Consider the following 18,770-nt stretch of genomic DNA (forward strand, 5'->3'; position numbering starts at 1 on the left):
GCACTGGGACCGGTCACATTTCAACAATGCTGTTGAGAGGGCAGTGACCAGCTCGCGGGGGATATCATGTGGACTCTCTGTGGCCAAGAAAGAACAGAAATTCTCCAAGACTTCGACCAAATGTTACTATGGCTCCAGATCCAGTCACCGAATATTCAGGGACAAACGTCATCCCTGGATATTCTTTCACATATTGCCTCACTTCCAACTACGCTTGGCTACCTATGTATGGAGACTTTCCTACTTGGGTCGTCGCAATGCTGTTTAGCACTCAATCAGGAACATGGGAACAAGACTCCCATCAGGCAACCAGCACAGGCAATTTCTCAACACCCACGCCCTTACTCAAGGGATACAGTATGACTTGAATGGGGTCCATCTATTGGGGGAGGAGAGCGTCTTTACGCGCTGAGATGAGGCTTGTATTCTCTATGTAATGAATTTACTAATGGGAATCAGGTTGGCGCCTGGTTTAGGACTCGGGGAAGACGGCTCATGAAATCATTCCCTAGGACTTGGAGAGGAGTGGTGCATACCAATACTCAAGATCAGAACAAAGCGGTTTTTTCAGATAATCAATCACAAGGAGTTCTAATACATCCAACCCGTCAAGTGTTCTCAAAATATTCCCACCTATTGGAACGGAGAGGATTTGGTAGTGCACGTTGAGAAATAATGTAACGCCAAGTCCCTATTGAATCAAGAGAAACCTATTCCCATTGTTTTAATCTCTCGTGGTTCATGATATATACATCGTCACAAGCCCTGAACCAAAAAAAAAGGTCCAACTGTGGGGTCAGTACGGTTTTCAATGCCCATCTCAACTGCCTTCATAATCGTGATTGATAACCCAACCGGACTGTTCTTGGCAACCCATTTGGAGAGACCCGCGTTTTAAACGCCAAGTGTCGTTAAAAGTCATGGCTGCATATGATAATTTGGTAGCATGGCGTGCATGTCAGAACCATACATGATTCTTGATTGCTTTTCCATGGTGATACCCGTATACTAACTATGAACCTTTCAAACACAAATCAAGTTGCTGTTGAAGAAAAAAAGACAAGCTGAAATAGCAAACCAGGTTCCCAGATGGTGTAAGTGATTGTAATGGTACCCATCCCTCTCAGGTTTGAGTGTGTGCAGTGTACATGGCCATCATTCTCACTCAACAAAGGTGCTCGACCAACCTCAAAGCAAGCGAATATCAACCATTTTGGGTGTGCCCAGGGAGACTTGGCAGCGTAAGCATATACCGGCACCCTCATTGTATCAACCGTATCCTCGTCATATTTCAACCTTTCGTTATCTTCCATGAATAGCCTCCCACGCAAGTCAAACAAATTAGTTCGGCCTCCCCTATCCCAAACGACGCACCTAATGGGAGCCGAGGCATTAAAGAAAAGAGAAGAGCCAGCGCAACACCTGCAAAAAAACTAAAAATAAGATGATAAAAAACAAGTTATCATAACCACCCCAAGTTTGTCCTGATACCGGTCCGATCGTCGTTCATTTTCTGCATGCTTCCAATCATTCCGGTCTTACGCCTTTAAAAAAACAGTCCTTCAAATCATATCAGGAGAGTCGGTGTATCAAATTGTGGTCATGGACTGGCGTATTGACCCAGATCTTCCTCAAGACAGTAGAAAGTGACGACCAAGTTGTCTACGAGTAAATCCCTCTCAAACAGAGACTATCGTGATGCAATGCCTCATCTTGGTCGAAAGTAAATTTTCCAGTCATCTTTGGTGGACCAAGGTGCTTTACAAGGCCAGAAGAGGCTCCTTCTCGTCCTTGACCGGCTCGGTGGTCTTGATCTCGGTCGTAGGGGCCGAAGGAAAGTCATGAGCCACATCGTCCGCAGGAGCCGGGGCGGCAGGGGCAGCAGGCGTCTTAGAGACCGTCTCGGGGGAGCGGCCGCGGAGCAGCGACTGGGCCTTGGCGGTGTAGTCTCCCATATACTGCTTGGTGAGCTCGGTAGCTTGCGCGGTATGCTTGCCAGCGACCTCCTTGAGCTGGTTGGTCTGAGACTCGACAATGCTGGAAACCTGCTTCAGGTGCTCGTCGATCATCTCCTTGTTGGTCTTGTAGATAAGAGGGGCTACAAAGGCAAGGGTAGTGGTCATCAGAGCAAGACCCCAGTATGGAACAATCTTGACCAGCCAGTAGGAGATCAAGGCTCCAACACAGGCCTGATTGTAAAATTATTGTCAGCTCAAGACGCTTGTACAACAGAAATAATCGGGGTATGCTGAGTGTGGCTTACAACTGCGGAGACGGTAACGTTCTCGGCGAAGAGGATGCGCTGAGACTCGATGCAGAAGAAGTTCAGAAGTTCGTGAACGTCACCAGTCATGCTCTCGATAGCCTCACGCGAGACTGTGTAGTAACGGCGGGGACGAAGCTGGCTGGCGAAGCCGGTGCCGAGTATGGCCTTACCAACGACCTCGGCAGCGACTGTGGTAGCGAGAACATAACCGGAAAGCTTCAGACTCCACCGAATAACATCAAGGTATCTAACCGCAAAGATGAGAGTAACGATGGAGGCATAAGCGATTCCAGAAGCACCTATAGCATGAAAGAGTTCGTCAGGCAACCGTCAGGAATTTAACCAAATTTCACAAGGACACCTGTCGTAAAACAATATAAAAGAGCTTACGGGGGTTGTTCCATGAGAGAAGCTCCGAGAAAAATGAGTGATAGTGCGTCAACGGCTGGCCAGTCGCAGCAGGTTGAGTAGGTGTCTGACGAGATGCAGCGAGGTTGTTGAGCTCTGCAGACGTCTTGGCGGACTGGTCCTTGACATTTTGAGCAACGGGGCCTATTGCAGAAGCAATTGTAGGATCAGTTAGCAGCTGATTTGACTAGGTTGATAGTTTCGGAGTACAGCTACACCAGTACTCCCCACCATGGCAAGCTGAAGGGACAGCTTTCCTAGGAGATTTAGGCAATGATGTACATACCGTTGGTGACAGAATCATACGCAGCCGCAGCATCTTGAAGTATTTTCTGGTTAGTTACTTGGTTCAATGATGGCATTTGCTCCCAGGTGCGGCCGGGTGATGCGGGCGCGGGGTTCCAAAACACTAAACTTCGCGAGGGTTAGCCGGTGAATGTGATGAGCTTCAAAGATCCCCGTGTATTTTTTTTACACACCTCACTGTTCTTCAGGGCATCAAGGTTGGAGCCACCATTGGCAGCAGGAGCTGTGTCGGCCATCGCAGCGGTAGTTTAGGAGGAAATGTTGTTGCGATTTCGGTCAGTTTTCGCGTTGCGAGTAGGTGAGGGTGCTGTGTTGGTTTGAGTTCGTTTGGGCGGTCGGATTTTAGAAGTAAGGTGGTGAGTGCTAAAAGCTGTGAGGTAGGTTAGGCAAAGGCAGGTAAGGTAGGAGGAGTTAGGTAGCTGAGCAGCGACGGGTGTGACTGGTGGCGTCAACTACGTCAGCATCGCTTCGTTCTTTTCGCATCGATGCACCTCTCATTGCTTGTCCATACTATCTTTTGCGAGAAAGGTATTTAAGAATTGTTATTTACCTGACAGTAGCTCTGTTGTCTTGTTTTGTTTAATAGCTGCCTGTTTACTTTCGGGAATCCTCGAATGTTGTTTACGAAGGTGAGAAATGTTATGCAGTTTGTTTGTGAGGTAACAGGTAGCAGGTAGGGTTGGTATGTAGTAGGTAGACAAGATTTGCGTGGGTGCCGACTGATCAACAATGTCTGTGACGACGCTGGCCGGGGTGGTCCCCCTTTACATCAAGACAAACAAGCAAAAATTTCGGGTGGATCCAAGCAAGCACTCTTGAGTGACAGACAGACAGACAAACAGCTACGTACTATTGCTACTACTACTACGAAGTACCACCACCACCGCTGGTAAGGAGATACAATACCGTACTCACTGATTCCTACGTAGCAAGTACATTAGCTTGATAGTCGGAGCTGCAAATTTTCTTGCAAGCATTGGATCCGAATCCACTTGAAAACGTCTCACCGGCCACCGGCCTCCCTACCTTCTTGGCCAAAAGGCGATAGGTTGAGTGTGGCTTGGGTCGTGTGTGTCGTGTGCTATTTCTGCCTATGACGATATCATGCCCTTCTGGCAGCAGCACTGGTTCGAAACCACCTGCATGAAGGACTCAAGATTTTGTGCGCACACCTGGTTCGCTGTTAGACCTCACGCACCACGTCCACGGGAGCCATCCCTCCTTATCGTGACATTGAAAGAGTCCCAACGACAGCGAACGAATGACTCCAGTTACAGTTTGCGTGATCGTGTCAAAATTGGAAATGATCTAACCTATTCCATAACAAGTCCTCAGCTTATTTTTTTTTTCTTATCTCTGCATTTTACTCATAAAGATGCAGGATAAGATGAGCAATACAAATCCATTACGGTACTGCATATCTGTCTGGCTTCTACGGAACATGCCAGAAGGTATCCATAACGAAAAAAAATATTAGGTGGGAACACCCCAAAAAGGCGTTGCATTGGCGTCATCCTAGCCATTGGTCCCCACCAAAGGGATTCTCTTGCATGTGATTGCGGCCGCCGCTCATCCATCTCTCAACGGTATGTACATACAAGCATAGCTGCACAGCACCCAACCCCTCCTCCACCTGGACTGCGCCGTTGCTGCTGGGCTGCTCATCCAAATTCGGCATTTGCCCACATGACGCCACGGTTGCCAAAGGGTTTTTGCTTTCGCCCGCCCAAACCGCCAGCCAGCCTACATATCCCCACCAAAAAAAAAGACCTACGAAGTATATCTGCTTATGCATACTGATGGTAATTGGTAAGGAAATTGAAGACGAGTACTATACCCCATACCTTTACTGAAGTCAATTTTTTGTCCTTTTGACTCGCACGGACGTTCGTCAAATGTTACCCCTACTTACCAACGGATGAAACTCTAGGAAAGTATGAAGATAGCCGGGCTTGCCGGGCTCTCTTTTTTTTCTTGTTTTACAACAAGCTAACGGGCCGTCTGCCGGTTGCCTACTACGGTTGTGGATTCCGTTACCATCGGGGGAAAAAATCAACCCGCCAAAGTTGAAAACCAAGTCATGCATTTGGAACTTTCGACGGATACTCTAGATCGTCTTTAGGCGACCTTAGTAGTGACTCGGGCCTAGAACAAGAGAGGGGAAACCATCGGAAACTGCAATAATAATGAATAATTTAAAAATAACAATAAAAGCCTGAAAAATCGTGACTTCTTGGGTTGATGATTAGCACAGCCTAAAAGGCCTCAGGTGCACAAAGTAGCTTGATGGTTTGCGACCAGCCTCAACGGTTGCATGGTCCTATACTAGCCTAGCACACCGTTCCCTACGGAGTAATCCCCCATTCATTATGGCGTTGCTTCTTGAAGGTTACAGATGTTGACGTAGATCTTGTCATCATAGACAAACCAGTTGCCCACAAAATTCGGTAAGTGGGAAGAAGAAACAAGCAAAAAAGAAAACAAGTGGGAAAAGTCCACCACTCGCTTTGTACAACTTGATCAATTTACTTCCTAACCTAGTTTTTTTTGTCGCATGTTTTACACCATTCATCCAAACATGAACAGACAACGACCATTTTTGCGTACCATCTCACCCAACAGCATGCACTGAATCCTCAACAACAATGAACCCTTTACAAGCGAGATCAAATCACGGAATGAAAGTAAGTGAACCATATTAAATGCACTGCAAACCTCATCGGTGTCTCTAGATAATAAACTATGTCTCTTGCCTTTGCGGGGGAAAAGCATGACCCCCCGCGTTTAATGCGATGCTCTACCAGCCGTGGCCTTCCCATCTCTGTATATATGTGGCCGCGACCTTTGCGGACTGATGTTATCGAATATATCTCTGTTTCTGTTCTCTTCGAAATATAACAGAAAAGAACAGGAAACAGGAGCATAAGGACAGCAAACTGGCCGATGGTATTCCCAAAGTTCCAAAACAATGTCTCCACCAATGTGTGCATGGTTTGCCCAATTTACTAATAACTAACTTTTTTTTATATAGAATAGAAAAAGAAGGGCTGAGCAGAACCAAATGTCCTGCCCAAGACCCAAGGAAGAAGAAGAACATCCCCCCAATGCAAAATCGTCGGGTAAAAGCAGCTGCAGTAATCGTTCGTATTCGTCATATCATTAACCTCGCCTCCAACCCCAGAAGCCGCCGGCTGCAGCGGCACCACCGGCAGGAGGTGTCGGCACAGGTGTAGGAGCAGCGGGAGGAGCGGCAGCGGACGCCGCCCCTGTTTTGGCTGACGCAGTCACCGTAGTAGTTGTCAAACGCCCAAACATGCCCATGGCGGCCGAGGCAGCCGCTGATGCACCGCCCGCTGCTCCAGAGTTGGGCTGAGCCGCAGGTATCGAGTCCCCAGGGCCTAGACCGAGAGATTCTCGCAGAGTCTTGAGCTTTTGCTTAGCCTCGTCCGCTTCCTGTCTGGCTATGGCCTCGGCAGTCTTGGCTTGCACAAGCTCTAGCAGGAGGGCCTCATGTTCGCTGGATGGCGCCGAGGTGGACGGAGGAACCAGCGATTCTCGAGAACCAGGACCACGAGCGGAGGCGGTTGTAAAGATGGAAGATGCTCGCTTCAGCGAAGGAGGCGAGCCGGAGCCGGCCTGTGAGGCCTGAGAAGGTGTCGACAGACTCCGGCCGAGTTTCAGTTCACGAAGCCCACCCGCTGCGCCTGCACCAGTGCCCGTCGCCCTTCCAAACCATTCGGTGGCTCCTCCTATGGCGCCTCCTATGGCGGTCTGGTCGGGCGACGATGTATTGTTATCAACGGCCGAAGCCCTCGCCCTCATCGAGTGTATTTGTTTCTCCAGCCTTTGCTTGTCCTGGAATGCAGTGCGGACATGAGACTGGCTTGCGCGAAGTTGCTCCTTTAGTGAGGATATCTCTTGTTGAAGATCAGCTTCCCTGCGAGACTGGTCTTGACTTTTCGCAAGTTCGTTGTTTAATTGCTCCTTTGTTCTAGCCAGTTGGTCGCGTAGTTCTGTTTTCGTCTCAGCAATCAGCGAGGCGGTGTTTTCGGTATCATCGTTGAAACGGTTCTCCACGGAACTGACTAGAGCAGCCAATTGACCCGTCCCCGACTCGGAGCTTTCAGCATCCGGACTAGCTTGGACGGCGCCATTTTCTTGCAAGCCATGCAGCAATTTCTTCACGGCCTGTCTGTCTTCCTCCCTCTCTTCGCGCTCCCTTTGTAACTGCTCGGCTAAAAGCACTTGTTGGCGCTGGAGATCACTGAGTGATAGGAGGAGCTCCTCGATGTATCGATCGTCAGCGGTGCCTCCCTTAACGGCGGACTGCTGGGTCTGTTGAGGAATGTGTGAATCTCTCGAGATGGATGTCGCTTCGGTAGATGCCGAGCTCAGAACGCTAGCGGCGGACGAGGTGGATGTTGAAGTCGAGTGCGCCTCCATGGAATTCAGGGTCGAGGCCAGGCTCTGCTTGGAGGTGCTCCTCCGAAGCATGCTGGTCGGTCGCGAAGGAGCGGCCAACCCAGGACTGTTGGTGACGGAAGATGCAGCGGTCGAAGCTGCAGAAGACGCAGCGTTGGAAGGCGCCGTCGTCGAGTCGTTGGTTGTTGGAGTTATGGTTGATGAAGATGAGATGGAGCTAGGGGTTGGAACTGCAGGTGGCTGCGATTGTGATTTGGATGAAGTGGGGCCGCTGGAGATTGAAGAAGTGAACCGACCCAAAAATCGGGAGGCTGCGGTGCTGACATCCGAGGTTTGCCGCGCAGCATTGGGACTGCCAAGCTTTAGCTGGGTCGACTCACGATAGTAAGCCTGCTCGAGCGCGACCAATCGCTCTCGGTTGACAATATCGCTGAGTGAGACGACGTCCTGAATGAACTCATCGGCGTTGTAATTGTAGCAATCCCATAATCCGCGCGAGAGACACAACGCCAAAACCCCATCCAACTCCGTGCACGCTAACAACCGTCTTTCGTTCTTCCGCATTAGCGACAATGCCACCCTGAGTAGGGTCTCCGTCGATCCCTCTGCAAATAGCACGTCGTATATACGAAACAGAAATGGCAGGGGAGCCGCTGTCCCGAAGAAAGAGAGGAACCATTGTGAAACATATACAGGGTCGACCTGTAAATCGTCCAAATGGTTCGACAAAACCGGCAGATGCTCATGAATCAGCTGGTTAAATTGCCATATGCGGACATGCAAGCCAGACAAGTCTGGTAGGAAACAGCTGCGAAGATCATAATTCTCCATCAACCTGTTGCAGGAATACTGGTTAGCCATTGATCCATAATATCCAGGTTACCATAATTGGAATCCTCCGCGGGTAGCGCTTGCTGACATGGAATGCCTCTGCGTTTGCATTGCAGTGCATCGCCTCGCATGGTCTTGATTTAATGCCCGCCATGATCCATGGTGCTCGCTGGATTCCAACTGCGTTCAATCTAAGGGTCTCCGTTGCACACGTACCTCACCAAAACACAGAATGCCTGCTTATCGGGCATGTGCATTAATAGCGGTCCGACCAAAAAGGCAAGACCTTGGCAGTAACCAATCTCGGGGTCGTAGATCGAATAACACTTGAGCACCCTGCCGAGCATCCTCTGGCCCTCCCCGTCGGCCTCACGGAACATGTCCACACCAGGGAAACTGCGGCCGAGGTCCTTGCTGATGATGCACTCGAATGGGCTCGACTCGCCAGATAGGTACTCGAACTGCTCCTCGAGTGCGACATCGCGAGCGCCTGACATGCTTGTCCATACAACACCGCGAAGCGGCGGCGGGATTCCTTTACGAATCTTGTGGGATAATAGCGTCGGTAATCTGGCGGCCGTCTGTTCGTAATCCTTTACCAAGGCAGCGTAAAATTCGAGATCTGTCATCGGCGGCGGCGGTAGCATCGAGTAACGGAGAGCCGACGGCGTGGGACCGGTAACCATATTTCTTAGTTGCGCCATCGAGGGCGGTCGTGACTTGCGTTTGTTGTCAATGAGTCTGGCCTTGACGCTCTTTGGATTTGTTGCAAGTTTGGCATTTTCTTGCTCCAACCTCGCAAGCAGGAGTGCGGTCTGCGAAGCGGTAGGGTTTTGTTAGCATCGTCAATGTCTTGCCCTCGCGCTGCATCGTCAGCCTTGCAGTAATCGCTACTCCTAGGATATAGTGTATTGAGGCTGTGATGGTGGTGTTGGTCCCCACAGGGCGTAGAAAGGTACCACCCCCAGAATAGTAAGCCAATCAGTCAACCACCAAAAAAAAGAAATACCTACATTGTCCGCAGTTTCTTCATTCAATTGCTCGTCCTCGCGTTTTTGGAGAGATTCCCAGTTTACGACATCGTCTGAATCGGGTGGTGACGAAGCAGTGTGGTTGTTGGTCGATTCTTGATTGAGTTCGGGTGTCGGGATCACTGCATCATCACGCTCGATGCTTGAACTCTCGCTTTCCGTCACGGCCGTGCCGCTCTCATCACCCTCTGCCACTGCCGCGAGTTCATCCTGTAGATTTGGACCAATCGCCGGATTTCCTGTTACCGGCTCAACACCCTCCAAAGCGATCTTCCCGTCGCTTACAGTTTCGGCCATGGTGTTGATGGACTCGTGTTCCTGGATTGCGATGCTCTTTCTGGAAAGTCCCGGATGAGAAGACCCGACGCTTGCTTCAACAGTCAGAGGATCCTCAGGTCCAGAGAGTCGGACCGTCACCATGGAATCGTGAGCGCTTTCGGTTTTCGTAGCAATGATCGGTTGGTTCACGGGCGAGGCCGGGGCTGGCGAATCCTCCCCTTGTATGCCGACCGTCGTGCCCGGAAGTGCCGTAGAGGCACGATCTGGAAGTGCACTATCACTTCCGTTGCTGATCGCGGCGACAGGCTCCATGGTCGTTGAGGGTCGTGGCGTTATCGGTTCCGAGGCAGCCTGGATGGGATTAGGCGCTGTAGCCATGTCATTCTCCAAAACGGTGCTTTGCCTAGGCTCCATCATGAAGCCCAGGCAGAATGTGGAGGACTAGACAAGACGGAGTATTGAACGTGTTATTTTTTTTCTCTCAGGCGGCGGTAGTGACTGGAATGTGGCTCGAGTCCACCGAGGTTTAAAATGCCACCCCCAGGTACTTGTGGTATTTCGAGTCGTGAATTCTTCAGGGTCGGTAAAAAGGTTGGTTCTTTGTTGGACTTGGCGGTTCTTCGGTCAGGAAGTGGCAAAACCTACTGCTCAAAGAACCTCCCGCACCTTGGAAGCTGTGCAAATGCAGCAGCAACATGCAGTAGCAGGAGTAGCTGGGAGCTGGAGATTGAAGCCAAAACCAAAGGTGCTGACTGGTTGTCGCGGAGATCAAGCAGCAACTGAAATTCACCAAAAGCCGACAGCCACCCCCCAATGGAGTTTAGGCCAACTTTGGACAGGTCTAATGCAGTGCGAGGATCGCATGCAGGTCAGGGGGTAGTGCCTGACAGAAGCGTCAAAAATACCCAAACAGGGGCTCTCATTCGCTGCAGAAGCCAAGTGTGGCCAGGGATGGAGATCGTTGGAATTTTGGTTTTGCTGCAAGTGTCACAGTGTCACAGGAGTTACCAACCAAGCAAGTACAAGCTGGCGGGGTCACCTGGGAAAAAGGGAAATTGCCCCAGTTCTTTGTTTCATTGATCGAAGGGTTTCAACTCGACTGATTGACGCAAGTTCTCGTGATAAAAGGTGCCTTGTGTATCTTTTTGAAAGAAAACCGTGGCAACAAACCTCTGTTTTCATATTATTGTGTTGACAATACTACACACAAACAATGCGGAAACTCTCTTTGGACATGGATAGGATGGGGAAAACAGTGGAGGGCAGGAAATAGGATGGAGCCGAGCCATCCCACGTATGCTTCCGGCGCCCAAGCGGCAGCTAGCGAAATCACACTGGGTATAGATTATTAACCTCCACTGAAAGGAATATGATAGAATTTCTGGTTGCTTTTTTGCTCGGTCTTTTCCCTGCTTTACTCGGCAACCGGTAGGCCAGAAATACATGCTTTGTTTAATGCCAAGAGGCATGATTTCCTCCGGTCAAGCCGTGTAGATTTATAGAAGTAATTCAGTTCCACAAATACCTACCTACTCATGATCGTCTCCATACCACCTAGGCACTTGGGGTTCGGTTCCACCCTCCACCTTACGCGTCGTAGACTTTTAGCAGTACCTGCATAGGATCTGCCAAGGGGCCCGCCCACTCTTGCGGGCGCCTCTAATTTAAGAACTGCTGCCCTCGCCACCTTACCCATACCTGTCCACTATGAGTACGAGCTAACCCTACCTAGAACTAGTCTAGACCTGGATTCTAGGCCTAGTAGCATAACACCAACCACTCTGTCAAGTCTGTCCTGTGTCTTGTCTTGCCCCAATACAGAGCAAAGCCATTCCAACCCTGAGTTCAGATACATTATGTGCCCGTAGGCAGTAATTTCATCACAAGCATGCCTAGGAAAGGTCGGAACAAATACCAACGAGATAAAACTTCAGGCTGGACGGCTCCAACCGTTCATCCCAAGGTCGGACGCAGGTCTCTCTTGCTTTCTTTCAAATCAAGACAAGACCCCATGACTAAGCATCCAAAGTACCCAAGGCAATTTCATCGGTGGACTTCCAGGTCAGATTTTGTCGGACCAAAAAGAAAGAATTCCGACGCGACGGGGGAAGATACGGCACCAAACAGAACAACATTGCCGGCCGGCGTTACATCAAATGCAAGGTCTACAAACCCTACTGTAGATACGATACCGCGCCTTGCGCGCCTTGAAACCCCCCATGCGATTCCGCGGATCGCGCCGCAAATCTTTTTAGATATTTCTAAAGGTAATAGGCTAATGATTGCAAACTATGTACTTTCCATGGTTGTCAGTCCACCTAGATTAGACGAAGACCAGCATCTTGGTGTGAAATGTGCCTGATGCCTGATGACGTGAAGGAGTATCGGTTACTGTATCCCAATACAAAGTACCTTGCCTACCAGGTACCTTGGTACCTTATGATTGAAATTAAACACAGGCTAGTTTAGGGCAGGGCCTCGCCAACCCCCCTTAGGCCCCCCCGCCTCCACCAGGCCCTGTGCCTACGTGGTAACAAAGCAACCCACATCAATCAGGTACTGTACCTGCACCCGAGCTGCCGGCAGGCACAGTAAGCAAGCACCGGAAGCGAGAAGCAACCGCAGCCGACTGTCACTCTCGACTACCAAGAACCGCGCACCAATCGGATGAGAGGTGCGTTTCTTAGTCGCTTACCTACCAACCTAATCGCTCTGCCGCAACGGCTCGATTTTATAAGTGTTAAAAAAAGGAAAAGAAAAAGAAAACGCCGGGATCAGCCCGAGGGCGTGGCGCAACCCTGGTGTTGAATACACGATCCTGCGGTTACTGTAAGATGGTCGTAGTGGAACTTTTTGTGGTGATTAAGTTGTTTCTGGAACATAGCTATTCTCCGCATACATCGCCATTCAAAGTGGAAGAAAAAAAAAGAAAAAAAAAAACATAGGATTACAAGAAATGACTGTAAGGGTAGGGGGGAAAACAACTGCTAAGGACACCTAAATATCGCCGAACAATGACCGGCAATGACGGAATTTTTCCCTCTTGCTATCAGATATCTGCCTTGTCTGCCTCCTTGATACCTACCTGGGCAGGCAAGGTTCCCTAAAACCAAAGTGGTCAGGTTGCAGACTGAGCATCGAAGCAACATTGATGGAATCTTACCCAGCTCCTATTCTGAAAATATGTTCTGCACGCCACCCCCTTATATTGATTAGCTTACTACTACTACAGTTTGCGACAGATCGCTAGAAAATAAGAACAGTTAAAAACATTAAGCAACCCGTATCAATGCCGCTTGCCTCTGCGCCAACAAAGCCACCCACCAAGAGAGTCACGCTCCGCTATTCCAGAATGCCATATGCGCCACGCGATCCAACATGAAGCAAATTAAGCTGTGCAGAATATTCCATCAACCGCCTGGGCCCTCTTAATTATGATGAAAGTGTTTTTCAATACGTTTCGCAGGCACGTGCCAAGGGGCAAAAAAAAAAAAAATAGAACTGATATAATACCGCGAGGATGACCTCAACTAACACTCAAAATATACTGTCTCGCCAAAAGGTTCGTCCGGATCAGCGGAGAAGTACTGGCTATCTGCTTGAACAGAACCAGACCCATAGCCTTCCGCCGGATCAATGCCATATGCTTGGCCATCAACGTAGCAAGTCCCATACCCAAACGGGCTGTCAAAGTGTAGATGTGCGAGTGTGTGACCGTATAGCCCTTGAAGGTTCGGACTGCCACGCAGTTCAAAATGTTCAGCCTGCTCGCTTTCTTCACCGTAAAGTCCATATCCCTAATTGGACTGAAGTGGTGCCATCTGCTGACCGGGCATGCCCATATGGGACATTTGAGGCGTGCCACGAGAGCCTGGTTGAGGCACCATCCCTGGACTCGCTTGGTTTGGATTTCTGTGAGCTTGGTGGTTCTGGTACATGTGCATCTGGGCAGCCTGGCCTTGGCCCATAGATTGGAGGTTATGCTGATTTTGCATGTGCATCTGAGGCTGGCCATGTCCCGGAGCCATACCTTGCATATGCATTTGCATCTGCATCGGTACCTGTCCTTGGCCTACCTGGCCTTGCATCTGCGGCGGCGGTGGTTGACTTTGGGGTGTCTGGCCGTGCATCGTTTCTTGCATCTTTTGTCCGTATATGGGCTCCTTTGAGTAGTCCACACCGGGATATAGCGTCTGCAAGCGTTCGTACAGTGTCCTAATCAGATTGACCCTTTCTTCACGATCAACGTGAGGATCTGCGGCCTCCTCTGAGCCATCGGATTTCGGCGGTATGTTCCTGAGTTTAATCGTCAGGTTTGCCGGTGGTGGTGTTAGATAAGCCGGACATGGCAACACCGTCTTCCGGTCTGTCAGAGTCATCAAGTAGGCTATATTTGACTGCAACCGCCTCATGACACTGTAGTGCGAATTCCTTAGCTGGGGGGGTTACATGCATGGGGGAAAGGACACTATAAAGTAGGAATTATACGAGGGCTTACTGTAAGAGATCGTTATTTATCGGCTGCTCCACCGCTGTAGGTTCTCTGGGAATAGGATTTCCGGCTTGGTCTTTCGTGTCGTTTTCGGCTTTGTGCGCGAAGTGAGTATTTTGGAGGACCAAGGCTTCGTACATGAGCTCGTTGTTGATCTCGAGAATAGTGGCGATGCGCTCTTGCTCTCGAGCATGCGCTCCAGGGCTGAGTGGTGTTTGCGACATGGTTGCATCGAGCGGATTGCTTCCAGCTCCCATCTGTGGGAAAGTCGGTGTCTGGGGCGTGGTCACAGTCGCACTGCTTGGTTGCTGTTGCGAATGTTGTTGTGGTGGCTGTGGTTGCTGTTGCTGTTGATGTGGTTGTTGCTGTTGCTGCTGATGCTGATGCTGTTGTTGGTGATGCTGCTGGGGTTGTTGTTGCTGCTGTTGCTGTTGCTGCTGTGGTTGCTGTTGAGGTTGTTGCGGCGGCTGAGGTTGCGGTTGCGGCTGCTTTGCAGCCTGGGGAAGCTGTTGTGGAGGGGGAAACTGTCCCTGATGCGGCGACATCGTGTTGGGACTCGCTTGCGCCTGCGCTTGAGCGGCCATTGGATTGAAAGCCCTCTGCTGATGACCTTGCCCCATCGATGGATGATGTTGTTGCGACTGGTGCATTCTTTGCTGTTGCTGCATCATGTGCTGCTGTTGTTGCTGCTGCTGTTGCTGCTGTTGCTGCTGTTGCTGCTGCTGCTGCTGCTGTATCGCTTGCGCATTCATCGGGTAACCTGGCATCGGGCCGGCCATGGGGTTGAAGTTGCCTGCCATCTGGGGTTGGGCGGGTGAGGGCACGCCGACGCCATATTGAGACGTGGTATAGGGCGCCTGGTACGGCACTGCAAATGGGACAGACGCATCAGCGGTCGTCCGTCACACCTCTTGCACATCCGAGGTCTGGGTTACGCGACAAAAAAGAGCGCGTCCGGGATAGGAGGAAGGAGAGCTTACTCTGACCGTTCGGTGCCATGTGAGACGGCATCATACCGGGAGGGTTCTGCTGCATCATACCGGGGGCTCCGGGTCCGGGTGTCGGCATCATGCCAGGACCTGGTTGGAAATGGCCGTGGGAGGAAGCCATTGCGTATTGCTGTTGCTGTTGCTGCGGAGTGTACATCATAGACTGCGGCGGCTGGCCCAAGTCTTGTCCGGGCTGGATGTGAAGGTTCTGCGGTGGTGGGGCGGCACCATTGAAGGTTGGACCGGCGGCGTTGTTGGGAAAGCCATAGGGCGGCGGCTGCTGATACGACATGGCTTAAGTGGCAGCGGGCTGGGCAGCAGCGGCGGCAAGCCAGCGACCGGCGACGCGACCTCAGATGTAACAAGCAAAAGGCAAGACAAGGGGGGTGGATCAAGAGGCTCCGGAAAACGCCAGCAGCAGACGTCGGTTGCTTGCCGGGAGGGGTGTAATGAATGGATTGAACCAGAGGGGGCTCAATGGACGACTTGGATTGATCGATGGTCTGCGCTGCCTTGCAAACGGTTTGTGTGGTGGCCCAAACAACAACGCGAAGCAAGGAACCTAACTTTCTCTGTGCTTGTTCTGCGCAGCTCGTGCGCGTAAGTGGGGCGTATCAGGGGGTCACCCTGCTGAGACAGCCAATGGGATGCCAGCAAGACTCGAATACCTTGATGCGGTCACACCCCCTGCCAAGATATGTACCTTGCCTTGCTCGCCAAAGGCATTGATATGTGTAAATTTTGACTCAGAATAAATCCCTAGCTTGGTGTAGCTCAGGATGAGGAAGTTTCTAAGGTTGGAAGAAGAAATTTAGGCCGCGCATCTGTGCGGAAGGCCCTTGTATTGTTACTATCGGCCTGAGTGGACGCAAGAAGTCAAAAATTGACCAGTACTCTCGAAGCAGTAGGTCGTTTCTTGACAGTGGGCCAGCAAAGTAGAAGCGTGGGGCCGACAGGCTTTTTACTCCGTAGACTGTGGAGAAAACTCCATTAAGACCAACTGCCGTTTGTGTGCCTGGACTTTACTTTGTACTTCGTACATGGCTCCGTTTGTCATTTTCCCAGTATCAGCTGGATGTCAATCGACTTGATGGCTTGATGGATCATGAGTCTGGTATCTCGCAATTTAATTTTGGAACTGGGAAAACTTCGTTCCAAAGAACCAATACAAATCCAATGTCTCTGAACGGTTGGCCCTTTCTGCCAAAGAGTTTCTCTCTTACTATATTACTGGCTATTCTAGTTCTAGATGTGCCCCTGTTGCATGTCGTTATAGAGCCAGGGATTCAGTAATATAATGAATGATCCCCGTGCTTACCGACTGGCCTTTGGTTTCCGTTCTACTACGACACCCAGGTCTTTCCGTATGCTGATTTGTCGCCCAGAACCTGAAGGAACTCGTCCGCAATATGCGATGCTGAAGACAAAAAAACCAAGATACAAGATTAGCAGTCGCTCAGACACATGAGATAGAACGTAACTCCACAATAGAGCACAATATAAAACAAATACTCACAAGTCCGTTCAGATGGGTGCAGCTCATCATACCTAAAAACAATCATACATTAGATTATTGTCAACATTTTTCACAAAGAGATGACTTCACCATCACCCACTGCCATACTCACCACATGAAGCTCGAACTGGGTTCGGCGGCATTTGTGCAGTCGGAGCTGTTCTGCGGACGGCAGTAGTGATAGAAGCCTGTCGAATTTGTCGGTGCATCGAGGTAGGCCTCTGGGTTGTTGGAAATTTCGGTCAAGAGGCTGTGGACGTCGAAGATGGAGAATTCTACCTTGGGCCACCGGCTATGGACCAACAAATTGAACGGCACGCCGTAGTCAAAGACAGTGTTGACAGTGCTTGTGTACTGCATCATCTTTTGACTGTATTCAGTTTCATTATAGGTCGTCTTGTTCAGCCAGAGCGTAGAGTCCCCGGAGCCACCGATCCCGCTAGGGGCGTACAGCGGGGACAGCTCGAGGGGTGCCTCGTTCAGTAGCACAAAACGGCGACCGCCAGCGGCGTATATCCCGTCAAAGACCTCCCTGATACGCCACCCGATTGCAGTTAGGGACAGACATTCCCAAGTAGTAAATAGCGAGGGCCAGGTTACGGGACCTACCAGATGCAATCGATGAAGGTACTGAGATTCGTCCCGGCGACCTGTGAATCGGTCAAAAACGCATTCTGACCGATATCATTGGTCCCAATCCACAAGGCGTAAACAGTGTTCTCTGCCGTGCGGTCTCCTGCATAAAGCACGTCACCAGGAACTGTCGCGTCTGCCACAAACGATGGCAGCTCATCTTCCAGCACCGAGGGGAAGGTTCTGTTGAGACCAGCGAAATAACGAGGGGTTATCTTGTTTGAGCAAACAGCACCGCTGACGGCGTAGTCAAAATATCTAGAGCCCACGGCCCGTGAAGCGAACTGACCCCATGCGAGGCCACCGCTGGCCGTTGCATTGAGTTCAGGGTGGATGGTACCTGGCGGGGGAGGGTTGGCTGCGTTCAAGAAATAGTATCGAAGACGGCCGTTGTCCGTGAAACTGTCACCAAACGTGATCAGGTTGTCAAACGGTTTATCGCGTGCCTGACAAGGTGAAGCTGCCGATATGGCGCCCAACAACAGAAAAACAAGGGGATGCATGGCTTAGAAAGGGGGGCTGGATAGAGAGAGATACTATCGCCACGAGGGGAAGATAGCAAGAAGCAAGCTATCCCTTGAAGCAGTGGAGCAAGCAGATACTAGAGAAGGAAGCCCATGATCACTCGCTGCCGAGGGATGCAGCACGCACGCGGTATATATATCGCGACGGAGCCATTATGCCGCTGCTGACTGGCTGCACCCGCATATTCGCAATTCTTCCGGCCTGGGAAGAGGACATGCGTTTTGCAAATATGTAAGAGAGAGGGGAAATAAGAAGTCCTGCCGTGTGATCCGTCATGGTGCATGCAAGCTCACCCGACCAGACCGGGTTAAGGTCTGACGCAATGTATATTGCCCTCATTGTCACCTTCCCAGGGTTACCGTCGACATGCCGGCTGATGGATGGACTGTACTTGGCTGGGGAAAATAGGCACTTGAGGGCGGTATCCACTAGTTCTAGCTGTTTTGGTTTCTGCTCCGGAGTGGCATTGCGAACTTTTCGAGCGGGGGACATGGATTTTTTTTTTTTTTTTTTTTTTTTTTTTTTTTGTACCTTAGAAATTGTTCCCGTCATAATCCGAGACTATACGCCAGTTCAAGTGCAACATTTGGGTTGAGAAGAGCAATCAGCCTGAGCTCTTCAGGTAGGTATATTACAACGGTGTAGCACATGTGCTAGCAGAGACACGTTGATTTGACTGGGTGGATGCCTGAGAAAAGTCAATGGCTTCAGAGAATGAGAATGCGGGCCTGTGTCAATTGAAATGCGCACTGCTCAAATCAGGAGCCACGTTGTGACCACCTCTACCCGGTAACTACCATGATATGAAGACAAACATGAGTGAATTATTAGTACTGGTAAACATTACCGATACAAGTAGCTGAGTTGATTTATTTCTGGGCTAATATAAATGACCATATTTTCCACTGATACAGTCCATTATTGGGTCAGATATTCCTGATGTGTACAAATCACGTTTTGTTGGATCTTGAACACTGTGTACTGTACGTACCTACCAAGCCTACCTGCCTGCACAAGAGCTCTAAGGTACGCACAGGATTGATTGCTTGGCCAGGATTTGCCAACAGTGAGA

The 18,770-nt window shown here is 50.3% G+C and overlaps 4 protein-coding genes across 4 annotated transcripts; all 4 read right to left on the reverse strand.

Annotated features, from left to right (window-relative positions):
* Positions 1-895: 895 nt before the first annotated feature.
* Positions 896-3,689, reverse strand: PgNI_11480 (uncharacterized protein). The gene is made up of 6 exons (XM_031131446.1): positions 3,531-3,689; positions 3,159-3,350; positions 2,961-3,083; positions 2,657-2,818; positions 2,264-2,565; positions 896-2,189 (listed from the first exon to the last, which is right to left on the reverse strand). Exons 2-6 carry the CDS (start codon positions 3,214-3,216, stop codon positions 1,761-1,763), a joined length of 1,074 nt encoding a protein of 357 aa, XP_030976787.1. The 5' UTR covers positions 3,217-3,350; positions 3,531-3,689; the 3' UTR covers positions 896-1,760.
* Positions 3,690-6,139: 2,450 nt separating this feature from the next.
* PgNI_11481 (uncharacterized protein) lies at positions 6,140-9,957 on the reverse strand (the record flags this gene model as incomplete). Its single annotated transcript, XM_031131447.1, has 3 exons — positions 6,140-8,237; positions 8,450-9,048; positions 9,247-9,957. 3 exons carry the CDS (start codon positions 9,955-9,957, stop codon positions 6,140-6,142), a joined length of 3,408 nt encoding a protein of 1,135 aa, XP_030976786.1.
* A 2,862-nt stretch (positions 9,958-12,819) lies between these two features.
* PgNI_11482 (uncharacterized protein) lies at positions 12,820-15,508 on the reverse strand. Its single transcript, XM_031131448.1, has 3 exons — positions 15,016-15,508; positions 14,042-14,903; positions 12,820-13,959 (listed from the first exon to the last, which is right to left on the reverse strand). Exons 1-3 carry the CDS (start codon positions 15,314-15,316, stop codon positions 13,341-13,343), a joined length of 1,782 nt encoding a protein of 593 aa, XP_030976789.1. The 5' UTR covers positions 15,317-15,508; the 3' UTR covers positions 12,820-13,340.
* Positions 15,509-16,197: 689 nt separating this feature from the next.
* PgNI_11483 (uncharacterized protein) lies at positions 16,198-17,676 on the reverse strand (the record flags this gene model as incomplete). Its single annotated transcript, XM_031131449.1, has 4 exons — positions 16,198-16,441; positions 16,541-16,572; positions 16,653-17,072; positions 17,150-17,676. 4 exons carry the CDS (start codon positions 17,674-17,676, stop codon positions 16,368-16,370), a joined length of 1,053 nt encoding a protein of 350 aa, XP_030976788.1. The 3' UTR covers positions 16,198-16,367.
* Between the last annotated feature and the right edge of the window lie 1,094 nt (positions 17,677-18,770).

Source organism: Pyricularia grisea, chromosome VI (assembly GCF_004355905.1).
Source record: "Pyricularia grisea strain NI907 chromosome VI, whole genome shotgun sequence".
NCBI classification, from domain to species: Eukaryota; Fungi; Ascomycota; class Sordariomycetes; order Magnaporthales; family Pyriculariaceae; genus Pyricularia; species Pyricularia grisea.

What these genes read in the sequence shown, in the direction of transcription:
- PgNI_11482 (XM_031131448.1), bottom strand. Translation starts at nt 15,316, where the DNA reads ATGTCGTATCAGCAGCCGCCGCCCTATGGCTTTCCCAACAACGCCGCC. An exon ending in CATGGCACCGAACGGTCAGA is followed by an intron (nt 14,904 to 15,015) that starts GTAAGCTCTCCT and finishes TCCCATTTGCAG; the next exon opens with TGCCGTACCAGGCGCCCTAT. An exon ending in ATAAATAACGATCTCTTACA is followed by an intron (nt 13,960 to 14,041) that starts GTAAGCCCTCGT and finishes TTCGCACTACAG; the next exon opens with TGTCATGAGGCGGTTGCAGT.
- PgNI_11480 (XM_031131446.1), bottom strand. Translation starts at nt 3,216, where the DNA reads ATGGCCGACACAGCTCCTGCTGCCAATGGTGGCTCCAACCTTGATGCC. An exon ending in CCTTGATGCCCTGAAGAACA is followed by an intron (nt 3,084 to 3,158) that starts GTGAGGTGTGTA and finishes CGCGAAGTTTAG; the next exon opens with TGTTTTGGAACCCCGCGCCC. An exon ending in ACGTTACCGTCTCCGCAGTT is followed by an intron (nt 2,190 to 2,263) that starts GTAAGCCACACT and finishes TTTTACAATCAG; the next exon opens with GCCTGTGTTGGAGCCTTGAT.